Source organism: Microcaecilia unicolor, chromosome 4, assembly GCF_901765095.1.
Source record: "Microcaecilia unicolor chromosome 4, aMicUni1.1, whole genome shotgun sequence".
NCBI lineage: Eukaryota > Metazoa > Chordata > Amphibia > Gymnophiona > Siphonopidae > Microcaecilia > Microcaecilia unicolor.
Genome location: NC_044034.1, coordinates 84,446,217 through 84,462,758, shown reverse-complemented (window position 1 = coordinate 84,462,758; position 16,542 = coordinate 84,446,217). Strand labels below are relative to the sequence as shown.

Genomic DNA, 16,542 nt, shown 5'->3' with positions numbered 1-16,542 from the left:
AAATATATTTTACTTCTCTTCTTTTTGTAACCCTACACCCTAGCCATTACTGCAACTTTTCTCAGAATCAAGGGAATATCTTTCCTTATCTCTTTAGTGCTTCTCTTGTGCCAGCAAGGATCACTTCTGACATTGAAGTCTCCTTCTCAACCTCCATGGAGCCCAAATACATCAGTTTTATGATGCAACAGATCACATTTTAGCAGAATGCATTTATCTTCTATACTGGAACATTTTCTTGTGTTTTGCTCGTAGTTCAAGTAGTAGAACAATTTCTCTTCTTCTTGCCCCATTTGCCTCACTTTTGATACTATTGCTGGAGGAAAACCTAAGATCTTATACCTTTTTTTATATTAGAATTTCACTCTAAAGTTGAGCATCTGAGCCATATTAGAACAAGAGTGTAAAAGTGCTTATTCCATTAACATCCAAAAGTGTTCTGGTGATACCTGTTTACAGATAGACCTATAAGGCCGCACATCCTTCTTCTCTTCCTTTACAACCCTTGCGTTGTTTTTTGACCACAAAAAATCTTGCTGTCTTTTTGACTTCAGATTCTTACAGACTGCCTATTTGAAATCCCCCACAGGTACATATTAGTGATCAGTCAATTAATAGGAGATTCTCAAGATGGCCTATCCTTTATAGTTAAAATTTAAATCTGGGATCCTTCCTTAGCGTCCCTCCTGACCAGCCCAGAATGTGACTGATGGGTTGTGCACACCTTCCAGCAGGTGGAGACTGAAAACTGTGACTCTAGAGAGAGCCAATAAGAGCCCTGACTAACTGGAACTAGACTCTGTATTCTCAGTCTCCAGCAGGTGGAAGGTGGTGAGCCCTTCAGTCTTTCTTCTCTTTTTTTTTTTCTGCTGTTTTTTAAATTAAACATATAAATGTTATTTTGTTCGGGGTAAGGAGTAACTTTTTTCTGTGTCCCTTGCAGTGTCTGGAGGCTGAGGCCCGTGGGGGTCTCCCTAATCCTTGGGGGGGGGGGGGGGGGTCAAACTCAGGTGGCCAGGTCCCTCCCTCTACTCCTCCTGTGGTCTCCCTGCACAGCTCTGCACTGCTGTGGTTTGGTACCCTGTCAACCTCTTCAAGGGAAGAGCGTTTTGAGGCTTTGGGAGAGAGAGAGAACTGCTGAAGGGGGGAGGGGAGTAAATTGTGTCTTTATGCTTGGGCAGACTAGATGGACCATTCAGGTCTTTATCTGCCGTCACTTACTATGTAGATCTTACTATTCTCGTCACTCACCGTAAAACCCACAAAAACCTGATGTATGAGAGCTGTGGTTTCCAAATCCAGGCCTTTACTCTTAACTGGTCCCCTACAGATCACATTTTCAGAGTAACTAACCTTGTTCTTAGACCATATTAATTTATGAATATGTTAATTGGGAATATCCTAAAAACCTGATCTGCTGGGGCTTCTCAAGGTCCTGATTCGTGAAATGCTTTTTTTTTTTTAAGAGGGCCAATGATCTAATAGTGTTTGACCTGAAAAACCCTCATTAAGAAATGTAGGGGCCTAGTAGACAGTTTGTGACAGATTATATTGAATTGTGTCATAAGGTTCTAATAGCATTGTATTTTAAAAATACAATTAGCCATCAAGATTGCGTTATAGAGGCTTTAAGTTACATTGAGGCGTATTTTCAAAGCACTTTTAAACTTACAAAGTTGCATAGTAACCTGTGGAACTTTGTTAGTCTAAGTGCTTTGAAAATGAGCTCCATTGTAGACCACTAATGCTCTGGATTTGTGTGTAAACCCACAGGCAGCTCCATATTAGAGACTAAGTTTCCTGTCAGCATCTGTAGGTTAGTCGTAGAATACTGAACTTTTTACCTTGTACTGTAGGTGCATTACAGTTGTAGGTAGGGTTGTTGTTTTTTTTAATGACTAAAATTATCAAAATTAGATTTCCTGCAGCTTTGTCCAAGAAAGATTATTTTTAGAAACGCTGTGTTTTTCTAAAACAGAAGCTGAGACGAAATGTGAACTTGCTGGAGAAACTGGTTATGCAAGAGACGCTATCCTGTCTAGTGGTGAATCTCTACCCAGGAAACGAGGGGTACTCGCTCATGCTCAGGGGCAAAAATGGATCAGGTAACAAATAAGAGACACTTGCAATTGTCTTTCAAGAATAGGGAATGGGAAGCCTGGTGTCTGAATTCTGGGTATTTTTTCTGCTGTTAACAAACATCTGTTTGATCTTGAAATAAAAAGCCAAAAAGCAAACATGAGAAGTTGTAATCTTTAGCAGAAATGTATTCTATGGGGAAATGCGTCACTTGTTTTGTGAGAGCAGGCCTATTGAAATATTGAGACTTCATAAGCACAGCAATGATCTAAGCTGCCTAAAAATGAGATCTCTTTTTTTTTTTTTTTCTCCATCAACAAGTAGAATGAATCAGCCACACAAGGTGAGTGATATCAATCATTCAGTTTTTACACTGGCAGCTCCTTCAAAGCTCAGAGAAACCAAGAAGAATTTTCTGAGCCTTCACAAGACTTTCCATTCAGCTGTTTATCCCACAAGCCCCCTCAGTCTATTTTTGTCTGTACTATTCACTGAGTCAGGGTTTCAACCCAGTCCTCAGGTCACACCAAGCTTTCATTGTATGCAAATCTATTTCATGCATTGTGGGTATTTTGAAAACCTAACTGGTTTAGTGTTTCGGAAGGACTGGGTTGAGAACTCGTGGTAAAGGTTTGGATAAATTCCTGGAGAAAAAGTCAATAGTCTGCTATTGAGGCAGACATGGGAAGCAACTGTTTTCCTGGGATTTGTAGTATGGAGTGTTGCCATGATTTGGGTTTCTGCCAGGTACTTGTGACCTGGCTTGGACACTGTTTGGAAAGCAGGATACTGGGCTAGATGGACCATTGGTCTAACCCAGTGTGACTACTCTTATGTTCTTATGTAACCCCAGCAATGACTTGATTTTTGCTCTGTGAGTATTTTCGTCTTGTATGTGTTTTTTAGGCTGCTTGTATCTACTCCCAAATTAGCATAAACCAGCCATTCTGTACTGGAAGGAGTAAAAGAAACCAAAACTACAAGATAATGAGAGAGGAAATTCTTTTTTTATTATTTACCAAGCGTAATTTACAATTACAAATGCTAGTTTCTCATGGGGAGCGCAGGGGACCCAAACGAGTGGTCTACCTCCGCCTCTCCCCCCACGTAATGCTCTGATACAGCTGTTTTTATACCTTTTGTGTTAAGCAAGGCTTTATCACTTATCTTCCTGAGAAATCATTCTGTCTTCTATTCACACCATCTAACCCAGGTCACTAAATCTCACATTTTTCTGTTCATCCATAATTGCACCTTTCCCAGGCCTGTTTGCACATAGGAATGTCTTATCAGATCATAAGTCCCTGAGCCTCACGATTTATAGCCTTTGGCCCTTTTGACTCCGCTGTAGAGTGGACAACTAAGTTTAGTGTTTACTTAAGTTCTAGCAGACCATGAGCTCTGATTCAGTAAAGAGGCAACTAAAAGAGACACTCAAGGCCTGCTTTTACAGGTCTTAACCATGGTTCATATTTCATAGTTCTTAACTAGCACTATAGAAATGATAAGTAGTAGTAATAGTAGTACCCATAATATACATATGCCAGTGATTCTCAACACAGTCCTTGGAACACACCTAGCCAGTTGAGTTTTCCAGATACCCACAGTTGAATACACATGAGAGAGATTTACATACAATGGAAATAACACATACTAATTTATCTCATGCATATCCATGTATCTTGAAAACCTGCCTGGCTAGGTGTGTCCTGAGAACTGGATTGTGATCTCCTGCTGTATGCTTATACCAGACTTGTCAAGATAAGTGCGCTATATCCCCCTGCTAGCTGATGGGTACAGAAAAAGAGACCAGGAACCCTCCAAAAAAAAAAAAAAAAAAAAAAACCACACACACACACACACAATTTTTCTATACTATTACAACCTATGGCTCTGGATGGTTTACAGCAAAGAGGCCAAAAAGACCTCAATGAAACTACATTATATAAAATCAGAGAGAGCAAAACAGAAAAAAAATTATAATTACATAAAAGGGAATGATAACAAAGATCAGGTTAAATATTTGGTGAACAACCAAAACAGGGTTCATTTTTAAATCAAGGAGGAGGGTGGCAGGTTTCATTCAGACACCATTAGCTACCTCCTTTTATTTTTAAACTTTGAAAGAGATTGAAATATGACTTTTTCATTTCCGGCCACTGTTTGTTGTTTTCTTTTTTTTTTTTTTTTAATGGGAAAGGAGATCATGGCTTTGTGGTGGGGTTTATTTTCTGTTCTGCTTACCTAACTGGCTAATGGTTAAAACCCAGGGAAATTTACAAATTTAGGGGCCCCTGCCATCTCCACACCAAGTCATGTGACCAACATAAGGAGAGCATTCCTGGAAATGGAAACTATGGGGTCCTTTTACAAAGGCGCGCTATCATTTTTAGCATGTACATTAAACACTAGAGACGCCCATATATTCCTATGGACATCTCTAGCATTTATCACACACTAAAAACGGTAGTGCGCCTTTGTAAAAGGATTCCTATATTAGCAAATCACTAGTGGTGTATTGTGTTGCAGCAGTGTGTGCCAGCATGCCCATGGAACAAGTAGTGGTGCTTGAGGCAAACAACAAGGGGCGAACCTTCTTAGAAATGGCTGCAACACTTCGGGCAAAATGTTGGTTTTGCTTCTGTCTATCTGTGTTGTTCAAGACCATGTTAGGAGCCCATCCACCTTATAATTGAAAGAGAAAAACGCCTAGATTTCGACCCAAATCGGGAGATAGACGTTTATCTCACAAAAACGAATAAATCGGTATAATGGAAAGCCGATTTTGGACGTTTTCAACTGCACTCCATCACGGAAGCGTACAAAGTTGACGGGGGCGTGTCGGAGGCGTGGCGAAGGTGGAACTGGGGCGTGGTTATCGGCCGAGGAGAGATGGGCGCCTTTCGCCGATAATGGGGAAAAAAGTATGCGTTTGTAGCTAGAATTTAGGGCACTTTTCCTGGACCCTGATTTTTCACGAATAAGGCCCAAAAAGTGCCCTAAATGACCAGATTACCACCAGAGGGAATCGGGGATGACCTCCCCTGACTCCCCCAGTGGTCACTAACCCCCTCCCACCACAAAAAAATGATGTTTCACAACTTTTTATTTTCACCCTCAAATGTCATACCCACCTCCCTGGCAGCAGTATGCAGGTCCCTGGAGCAGTTGTTAGGGGGTGCAGGCAGGTGGACCCAGGCCCATCCCCCCCCCTACCTGTTACAATTGTGCTGCTTAATGCTTAGTCGTCCAACCCCCCCAAACCCACTGTACCCACATGTAGGTGCCCCCCTTCACCCCTTAGGGCTATAGTAATGGTGTAGACTTGTGGGCAGTGGGTTTTGAGGGGGATTTGGGGTCTCAACACACAAGGGAAGGGTGCTATGCACCTGGGAGCTCTTTTACCTTTTTTTTTTGTTTTTGTAAAAGTGCCCCCTAGGGTGCCCGGTTGGTGTCCTGGCATGTGAGGGGGACCAGTGCACTACGACTCCTGGCCCCTCCCACGAACAAATGCCTTGGATTTATTCGTTTTTGAGCTGGGCGCTTTCATTTTCCATTATCACTGAAAAACAAAAACGCCCAGCTCACAAATTGTCGAATAAAACATGGACGTTTATTTTTTTTGAAAATACGGTTCGGTCCGCCCCTTCACGTACCCGTTCTCGGAGATAAACGCCCATGGAGATAGACGTTTTCGTTCAATTATGCCCCTCCATGTTTCCTTGGATGTTCAACCCGATGGAATTGTCTGGGACTGGCACATCAAACAGACATGCAATTGATTTTCTCTGGCACCTCGGGTACGTTATGTTCCCCTTGTCAAACCCTCTGTGTTAGCAATTATAACTTTAGCTACTGTAGATGTTGCTGTTCTCGATTGCAGAGAACAAAAACTATAGTTAGGGATCTTATCATAACATCTAATATTTGTGTCCTTTGTCTAACAGAGACCTGCCTGAGGGAGGGCGGGGAAGGCTATTTATATTAATGCCCCCCCCCCCCCCCCGACTTTGATGTCTCTTTTTCAAGCCAGATGTTCTAGAAAAGGCGAAGGCCTTGCATTTATTTTTCATAATTCTCTGCAGATTCAAGAAGTCCAGCAGGCCCTTCCTTATCTAGAGATCCTCATGGTAAACTTCCTCTCTCTCATGCTACATTATATTTTGTTCTTTTTTATTGACCCTGTTCCTAATATCAGATCAATGGAACATTTGTCTTCAAGCTTTAGCTGACGCAGCTATATGATTCCCAGTTTCCCTGATTGTTGGGGTATTCAGTGTATATGTGTGTGTATATATATATATATATATATATATATAATATCCTTACTCATCCTAGGGTTTCCCTTGAACAGACCACTGTTTAATTCAGTTCTCTTTACTGTACTTACACATCCTCCCAGACTTTGACTAAAACTCTCACCAAGTGTTAGCATCACCATTATATCTGTCTTCAGTCGTTACCTTCGCTTCTGTCTCTTTTTCCCAAGGATTTTTTCATCTCAATCTCTACCCAAGTCCAATGTTAGAACTCGACCTTTACTGATAACTTTGGCTCCTTACCATTCTATTTCTCTTAAGAAACTTCATAAGTAGCCTTGGTATCATGCAGTATTGCGCCTTCTTAAACGCCAACTGCATCAGGCTGAACTCATTTAGAAATACACAAAGACCCCACTCTTACCTCTCTGACTAAAGTTTATAAAATCTATGAAAAAGACTACTTGTTTCTTGGACCCTCTCCCTTCATCTTGGCTGCTTCTAACCATCCTTGGATTACTTCTTCGGACTCAGGTTAATCTAAGTCTTGCCTTGAGATATGGTCTTTTTGTATGGAAATTGGCAGTTATTAGATCCATTCTGAAAAAAAAAACTTTTTGATCCCACCTTACCAGTACACTACTGCCCTGTTTCTAATCTGTTTCCTCTCTAAGGACGGTTTTTCTACAGGCTTTCTTCAATTTAGCCACTTTATAGATAGAACTTTAGCTCTCCACCCCTGCCAGTCAGGCTTTTGGCCTAGCTGCAGTTATGAGACCATCTTAGCTTCCATCCTTAGTGATATTTACCTTAAATTAGATCAAGGCTACATTGCTTTGTCTGTCTCTCTTGACCTTTTGGCTGCCTTTGATTTCATTGACCATTCCATATTATTAATTTCTTGTCTCTTCTCACTTGGTCTATCTGGTATGGTTCAAATCTTTTCTGGAAGACAGAACTAGTCAGGTGATAACACCATCAGCTAAGTCAGGTTTCAAACCTCTTCAGTATGGGGTGCCTCAAGGATCTATCTTATTCCCAGATCTCTTCAGTCTCTTTATGAACCCCTTAACAATTATTCAGGAACCCACTGTATCTTTTCACTTTTGTGCAGATGATAACTTGTTACTTCACTGATCCATTCAACCCAGATATTCATTTTATGAGAAAACCGAGGCCTGCTGGCTTAATGACAATTTCCCTTATCCTACCTTTGACCTTCCCATTCTTGGCACACTATCCCCAGTCAACTCTTTCTGGTACTTAGGAGTGACTTTGGGCTCTCAGCTTTTTTTAGGCCACAGGTGGCTTCTATTTGTAAATTCGGGTTTTACATTCTGTGGCAACTTCGCACAGTTTGACAATATTTTGATCATAATTCCTTCCAATCTCATATTACTTTGGTTCTTACAGCTCAAATTGACTATTGCAATATAGGTGTTACAAAGTCTACATTAAATAGACTTCAGACCCTACAAAATACCGCCATCAGTTTACTTTGTTGTTCATGTGCCTCTGTAAATGTCACTCGTCTCCTGAAGCAGCATCACTGGCTTCCAATTTCATATTAAGTACCTCTTAGTATTTGAGCTCCTTAACCAGTCCCTTATACCCAAGACCATCTGTTAAGATCACTAAATGACCACCAGCTGATTTTACCTGGTCCTAATCTTGTCTGACATGAATTCACAAGACACACTGCATTCTTTTTTTTTTTTTTACTGCTTTTTTTCTGGAAGAACTTACCTCTTGTAATTCATAGTGAGTTGTCTTTCAAAGGTTTTCAATCGCAAATCAAGTCATGGCTTTTTCAACTGGCTTGCCCTGCCTAACCTTCCTTGGATCTTGGGTGTTTCTTATACTGGCCTGGATGGTCTTGGATGAGTGTCTTTTCTATCTTTCTTACAATTTGTTTTGTTGTAGCCTGTGAACTGCCTACACCTACTAGTCAGATTTGTGCAATATAGAAAGTTCCAAATAAATAAAGTGGTATAATGCAGGACACACTCGCGTTCCAGTTTGGCAGTTACTGCAGGATGCCTGCTTTAAAAAAATACTTTTTTCCTGGAGGGAGCATATCGGGGGGGGGGGGGGGGGGGATGAAGATTGGGCATTCCTGTGCTAATCAGTTAGTGCGGCTACATTACTGCACTCTAACTAGTTAGAGCAGGATTACCATGTGAGCCCTTACTGCCTACAAAATAGGTGTTGGTGCCCATGTGTTACATATTTTTTTTTTTTAATGGCTGCGTGCTGACAGCAACATTTAGCTCATGGTCATTAATACAAAAAAATGGAATATCAACCTTTTTGCTGTGGCAGTAAAAAATGGCCTTAGTGCATGGGAAATACCATAGCTTAGTAAAAGGACCACTTACATGGTTTTTATCTACTGAGTGAGTTTTTAATGTTGGCCTCTGTGTTTTCATACCTTGGATATGGTGTGAGGCAAGCTCTGCACATGATATCAGACATTGACTTTTTAACTGTTTTCTCTATGCTGTGATTTTGCTGCTCTTTTCACTATGATTGTGTTCTTGGCTTCAATTCAGATTCTGAAACCATACGATTACCCTATGAAGAGGGAGAACTGCTGGAGTATTTGGATGCAGAAGAGTTGCCTCCTATTTTGGTAGATCTCCTGGAGAAATCTCAGGTTAGAATAATTTCTGTTTCTGAAAATTGCAGTACTCTGTGTTGAACCTAAAATAATCTTTAATAAGGTATAGTAATTAATTACAGTTTGGTAGGTAGATTTCAGTTGCACCTTGATTATTACTCGTTTTCTAAAAATGTGGAATCAGCAGTGTTGTAGTGATGCATCAGCTCCTGCAAAAGTATTGCTGAACTATGGCACCATTACATCCAAAATGACTATAGGGCCTTTGGTAATGAAGCAGTTGAGTAACGAGGAACTGAAAATGGTTAGAGGAAGAATGGGTGCTGTATTGGACATAGGCCTGAAAGTGAGCGGGGAAAAGGAGCAGAAGACCAGTTTAGAGAGAGATGTTAGAGGCACAAAGGGGCCCTTTTACTAAGCCGTGTAGGCACGTACTTGCATCCTAAGCACGTCAATTTGGAGTTACCGCATGGCCTGGGTGGTAATTTTGTTTTTTATACGCATCCACTATGCTAACAGGAAAATAATTTTTATTTTCCTGCGTGTGGCAGAAACCGGGCGGTAATCGTCATTCTACGCACGTAGATGATTATCGCGTGAGACCTTACCGCTAAGTCAGTGGGTGGCAGTAAGGTCAAAATGGACACGTGCCAATTTTTATTTTGCCACACGTCCATTTTTAGCTAAAATGTAAAAAAGGCCTTTTGTACCGACGCGCTGAAAAATGGATCTCTGCGCACTCAAAACACATGCCTACATTAGCATAGCCCATTTTTCAGCGCACCATAGTAAAAGGACCCCAAAGATAGCAAATGTTAAATGATTGTCCAAACCAGTTGTTCCCAGCTAGTTAGTATCTCAGGTAATCCCAAGTGCATGATAAAGAATTGTATATGCTGGGTCTCCAGTATGTGGGATTTAGCTCATGCATATTCGTTAAGGATATCCTGAAAACCCAATGGACTGTGGTTTCAGTAAGACAAATAGGGAAAACTCTGCTTTAAACCTCATTTATTTTATTTGTTTCATTTGTATCCCACATTTTCCCCACCTATTTGCAGGCTCAATGTGGCTTACATGGTACCGCAACGGCGTTCGCTAGTTGCGGTATGAACAAATTACAATAAAAATACACACATTCCTTGGGTTTCTGTTGGCAATCTTAAACTGGTCTTGTACTCTGTTAGCAGGCATTGGACTACATTTAGTTGGGCTAGTTAGCTACACTTAAGAATAATTTAGTCTGTATGTTCTTGATTTGTCCAATTCAGTGCTTGGAAATATTCTGGCAGCAAGATATTTGTTCAGTTTGGCAATTTAAAAATGATATTTTATGATGAAAAACAACAACAACAAAAAAGAACCAAAATTAAGGTAAAGGAGGCTTAATCTAGCCCTTGCTCCAAATCTCATAATGGATAATTGGTTTAATTATATGGCTGTCATCCTTTTCAGAAGTATGGAGTTGCTTTGTTGCTAATGCATGTGCATAAGAACATTGAGAGGATGGAGATGATACAGAGAAGGTCTACTAACATGATGCAATGCAACAGAAACTATAAAAATTGAATTTCCTCAGGGCATATTCCCTAAAGAAAAAATAAATAGAGGCATGATAGAAGTTTTCAAATATTTGACCAGTTTTTAATAATGAGAGTAATCAATAGAAATAAAATATAGAAAAGAAAATAAGATGGTATCTTTTTTTTTGTTTTTATTGGACTAACAATACATTTTTTTGATTAGCTTTCGAAGGTGACCCTCCCCCCCCTTCTTCAGATCATAAATAAGCAAATGTTGATAAATAACAGTATATATAAATGAAACTTCAAAGCATTCCAATGACAGTGTCACAAAAGGAGGGTGAAGTGGCTAAGGTGGGAAACATGGGAGCTGGGTGGATAAAAGACAGGGAGAATGCATGATGATAAGAGGGTGACAAATCAGTACAATTTTTTGGTTTATAATTGGCTAGAAAACCGAGATCTTTAAGTCCCGTCTGGTGGGTGTCAAAATATTTAATCATTCTGACTTCAAAGTTCTTATCTTTCTGGATTGTCTTAAAGTTTCCTTTTAGTATTCTCAGCATGAAATCATTGATACAGTGTTCTGGTTTTGTAAAGGGCTGTCCCACAGAGGTGACATCCTGGTTGGCCCTGACATTTTTCATATGATGTCTATGTAAATTAAATCTATTCTTTAGCATCTGACTTGTTTCTCCAATATAGCACCCTTCATCAACACTTTTTACATTGAATGATATATACCACATTGGAAGATGAGCATGTGAAGGATTCCTTTATGTTGAATATTTTTCCTTTGTGAATGACTGTGGGATCCTGTGAAATGTTTTGGCATAGTTTTTAGCTGGATATATTGCAAGGATGTGTGCCACTCTCTTCAAGTTTCTGTCGGGAGCTTGCTTAGTTTTAAGTTGGATGGCTTTCGGAAGGCCAGCACTGGTGGGGATGGGAATATCTCTTTCATCCTCCTGGGGTAGTGGCTGTAGATCTTTTATGATTTTTCTCAATTTTTCTAGTTCTAGGTTGTATGTCACTGCAAGGGGGATTCTGTCTGTGGCTTTCTTTTCCTTGCTTTATCACCCTCTTATCACCATGCATCTCTCCCTGTCTCTCATCCATGCAGCTTCCATGTTTCTCACCTTATCCACCCCACCCTTTTCCTGTGAGACTGTCATTGGAATGCTTTGATGTTTTACTTATATATAATGTTATTTATCAACATTTGCTTATTTCTTTTATTTTTTAACTTCTTCAGTACACAATACACTCATAAAAAGCAGAAAAAAACATCATCTAGGTCACTCTGCACACCAATACTACTACTACTACTACTACTTAACATTTCTAGAGCGCTACTAGGGTTACGCAGCGCTGTACAATTTAACAAAGAGAGACAGTCCCTGCTCAAAGAGCTTACAATCTAATAGACAAGTGAACGGTCGGTCCGATCGGGGCAGTCAAATTGGGGCAGTCTGGATTCACTGAACGGTAAGGGTTAGGTGCCGAACGCAGCATTGAAGAGGTGGGCTTTAAGCAAAGACTTGAAGATGGGCAGGGAGGGGGCTTGGCGTAAGGGTTCAGGAAGGTTGTTCCAAGCATAGGGTGAGGCGAGGCAGAATGAGCGGAGCCTGGAGTTGGCGGTGGTGGAGAAGGGTACTGAGAGGAGGGATTTATCCTGTGAACGGAGGTTACGGGCGGGAACGTAAGGGGAGATGAGGGTAGAGAGGTAGTGAGGGGCAGCAGACTGAGTGCATTTGTAGGTAAGAAGGAGAAGCTTGAATTGAATGCGGTATCTGATCGGAAGCCAGTGAAGTGACCTGAGGAGAGGGGTGATATGAGTATATCGGTTCTGGCGGAATATGAGACGTGCAGCAGAGTTCTGAACAGACTGAAGGGGGGATAGATGGCTAAGTGGGAGGCCGGTGAGGAGTAAGTTGCAGTAGTCCAGGCGAGAGGTAATGAGAGCGTGGACGAGAGTTCGGGTGGTGTGTTCAGAGAGGAAAGGGCGAATTTTGCTGATGTTAAAGAGGAAGAAGCGACAGGTCTTCAATACTGATACAAAATTCAACAGAACAATAAAACACTGTCATAAAGGTGAGATGTATTCCATACCGAATTTTCTTTTATAACCCCCCTTTTTCCCCACTTTCACACACTAGCAAGCCGTCATGCATATACATCCCATCACAACATTCGTACTCCACGCACCCATCTGCCTATGCCCTTCCCCCTCCCCTCCTACTATCATGAAAACCTTAGCCCATGATATTTAAACATGAAGCCCATATGTAAGCGTACTGTCTATTGCTTATTTCTGATCTGAAGAAGGGTTACCTTCAAAAGCTAATCAAAAAATGTTAGTCCAATAAAAAAGATTTCATGTTATCGTCTTTTGATTTATTTTATTTCTATTAATTACCTTTAAAAGTGTACTATCACGGCTACCACATCACTCTATTCAGTAATGTAGGGGAAAGTGAAATCTTCCATACAGCAGAAATTTCAGGATAGGAGGTCATAATATCAAGTGGCAGGATGTATGGTACAAAGGAAACATGAGAAAATACTACTTTTGCTGAGAGGGCAGTGGATGCTTGGAATAGTCTACCAGTAGAGGTAACAGTCAAGACCATGATACAATTTGAGCATGATTGGGACAGACACAGAACGACATAAGTACAGATAACAAGTAGTACAGGTGATGGTGATGAGTAGAAGAAATGGAAGGGACTTGAGTGTTTTGCTCAGGTATATGATATTTTTGAGGACTAAAGAGGGGGAAACAGAGGCCAGTGGACAAAGAGTAAAGGTACATATTCAGTAGGGTTGGTTAAACCCTAACTACTCTGGCTAACTTGCATGAAGCATGGGCTAAAACCCTAACATCCGTTGTACAACTGTGTCAGGCTCCCAAGAAGTTTGAGCTAATCTGCGGGAAGGCCACATTTTGGACAGCCACCTCGTTAACTTTTGATGGCTCTGTGGAGTTGTCAGAACTTGAGGTTAAGAAATGGCAGACTACCTGGATATTAAATATAGTAGTAATGGGGTTTAGAGATTGAGTAAACTTAGTGAAACTGCAGGCCATACATGGGATGGTACTAACAGACTACAAATTTCCATAAATCCAGTGGTATGGTAATAATGTCCAACAAGGTGATAAGGAGAAAGCTAATAGTGAATAAAGAGAATATGAGCAAAACAGTATCATAGTTCAAGAGTTAATTGAGCTGGTACCCATGCACATGTAAGAAAATGTGTGGAGTGCAAGCATGTGAGAGAGTATATGATATGTAATTATGGCATGGCAGCAGGGAACGAAAGGGTTTAACATTGTGACTAAGAGGATTAGGTTAGGATAAGAAAGTTTGAAAGAGTAGTGTAATGATGAAGAGAGACCATCATGACTTTAAAAAGTACTAGTTCTCTCTGATGGAAATGACAACATTGCCCCTTTGAAAGTAGCTTTTGCATTGGAAGCTTTAGACAGCTCATAAAGGGCCTCTTTTACTAAGGCACTAGTGTTTTTAGTGTGCGCTGATATTTAGGGCACGCTATAAATTGGATGTTTCTAATGCTTAGCGCGCCCTAAATATTAGCACGCTCTAAAAACGATAGCGTGCCTTAGTAAAAACAAAAAAACCAAAATATGGGAAAGTACCTGTTTTGGTTTTGTGTTTTTGGATATTTGATAGTGCCAAAGAAGAGATTTTCTGCCTTTTAAAAAGTGAGAAATTTGTTAAAATGTGAAATTGACTTCCGTGGATAATAGTAGTAGCTGCATAATTGTGGTGATGCTCTGGCTTGGAGTAATTACTTTCTTGGTATCTTGTCAATCTTTTAAAATAGCTGTTGCCCTTCATCCTCTAGAGGCCTTAAAGAAGTAGGTCAATTTAATCTTTGGTACTCCAAAAAGTAAGTTATTATCATGAGTTAAAGCCACATTTCTAGCATAAAATCATTTTCAGATAATTCAGTTCTCTTAATATCACAGTAGCCTTATAATTCATGGGGAAATATTACTCTTTAAAGTCCCTCCTTCTTAACCAGTCAATGTCATATAGGCATCAGAGAGAGACACTAAAACACTTCTAAAGTGTGGGGTATAACCATGCTAAAATGTACAGTTATGAGAGAAAATATACTAATAACATAAGAACAACAGAGCCAAGAAATGAGATTTGAGAATCTGTTCTTAGTGTTTTCAGCTGGCAGCTGCGGTAGTGTGCACACTATACAGCCTTAGGAATCATAGTGCAGCAGAAATTTATTGCTGGAAAAAAATACCTACAGGATGTTAATCCTTTAAAAGAAAAGTGAGTAACTTTATAATACTTAACTGAATCCACATTTTATGTAAAGTGAGGTCAAAAGCCGGTGTCTGTCTTTTTTTTTTTTAAGATGTTTGCATAAAATGGTGCAATGTTTTTTAGGCTCACTCTGTTGTTTTTAAACAGGTGAACATTTTCCATTGTGGATGTGTGATAACAGAAATCCGAGATTATAGGCAGTCAGGGAATCCCAAGTCCCCCACATACCAAAGCAGGCATATTCTGTTACGCCCAACAATGCAGGTAAGTGACCAGACACATCACTGAAAGCAGAGAGAAAGTACGGGGGGGGGGGGGGGGGGGGGGTGGAATTACAGAGCTTGCTAATGGGGGCTGTCACTTTTACAGAACATTATCCCTTCCTTCTTGGTGTCCTGATCCCTTCTTCCCAGCCTCACCTCTTCTGTTTAGTTCTGCTGTGTCCTTCAGCTGTCTTAGTTGCAGGCATCTTAGCCTCCTTTCTTCCCTTCTGATATCGAGGGACCACGCAAGCAACCTCCTAGAAGGGCAGTTTGCTACTAGTGAGGTGCCTTTGGGAGCACCTTTAGGTGTGATTAGGGACTATAATAGTGATTTAGGGTAGGTGGGTATGTTATTTGGACTGCAATTTTAGAATCAAACTGAATAACAGCAGATTTAGAACCTTAACTTTAAAAAAACAAATGTTGAAAGTATGCCTAGGATCACTGCCTGCACATACTTTATTTATATGTGTATCCAGCACATTGTTTTAGAAACTGCTCTTTCCATGAGCATAAAATGTGATTTTTACACATAGGAAGCCTTTCTAAAGTTACCTCTATATTGTTTTCTTTGTATTTACCATCGTAACCTTTCTTATCCCTTAGGGGGATGGAGGATAGGATTATGATTACTAGTTAATCACAGAACCCTAATTTTTTGTTTATGTAATTTTATGCTTTGGAAATGTATTTGTTATGCTAGCTTTTGGGCAATGTTCTGATGGCTGGTAGGAAGGGAAGAAGACAGAACATAATAGTACAGAAAATATCACAAAAAAACATAAACTCTCCTGAAAATGACCAAAATATTTCTTTTCTGTCCAGACTTTGATTTCTGATGTTCATTCTATCACAAGTGACAACCATAAATGGACACAGGTAAGTTTTACCTAGATATTCTTGATCCCCAGGATACAGGAATAATAACATTTGAAAGATAAAACAAAATAGTAGCATGAGTTAAAAATCAATTTGGTCGATATGTCTGAAAGTGAATTGAATTCTCAGTGATGTGCGTAGAAAAGGAAAAACCTGCACTATTAATTGTAGCTTGCAAAAGCTGCTGTTAGCACATTCCTTCATTGAACAGTAGGTTGTTGATGAAAGAAGAGCATGTCTGGAGCTTTGAAAGGCCTTGGAAGTAGTTTGCAAAACAAGGGGGGGGGTTTGTTTTTTGTTACATTTGTACCCCGCGCTTTCCCACTCATGGCAGGCTCAATGCGGCTTACATGGGGCAATGGAGGGTTCAAGATTAGATTCATTTTTTCTGTTATGGGTAGACTGAATTGTGTCTTGCATAGAAAGTGAAGACAAATAAAAACCCATCCATACCAGCTACAAATCTGTACTATTCTCCCTTATAGATCCTCTGTGCTTGTCTCGTGCTTTTACATTCAGATACAGGCCTTGTCTCCACCATCTATGGGAAGCTGTTTATGCATCTATCACTCTTTCTATAAAGAAGCGTTTCCTTAGATTACTCCTGAG

At 40.3% G+C, this 16,542-nt stretch overlaps 1 protein-coding gene across 10 annotated transcripts in view; it reads left to right on the top strand.

Moving 5' to 3' along the window:
- SUPT20H (SPT20 homolog, SAGA complex component) overlaps positions 1-16,542 on the top strand; it is a 167,924-nt gene that overhangs the window by 52,467 nt on the left and 98,915 nt on the right. For all 10 annotated transcript variants that reach the window (XM_030200390.1, XM_030200392.1, XM_030200395.1 and 7 more), the window contains exons 6-9: positions 1,979-2,105; positions 8,891-8,994; positions 14,939-15,055; positions 15,880-15,933. In XM_030200390.1, the coding sequence (XP_030056250.1) occupies positions 1,979-2,105; positions 8,891-8,994; positions 14,939-15,055; positions 15,880-15,933 (402 nt within the window). The remainder of the gene's footprint in view (positions 1-1,978; positions 2,106-8,890; positions 8,995-14,938; positions 15,056-15,879; positions 15,934-16,542) is intronic.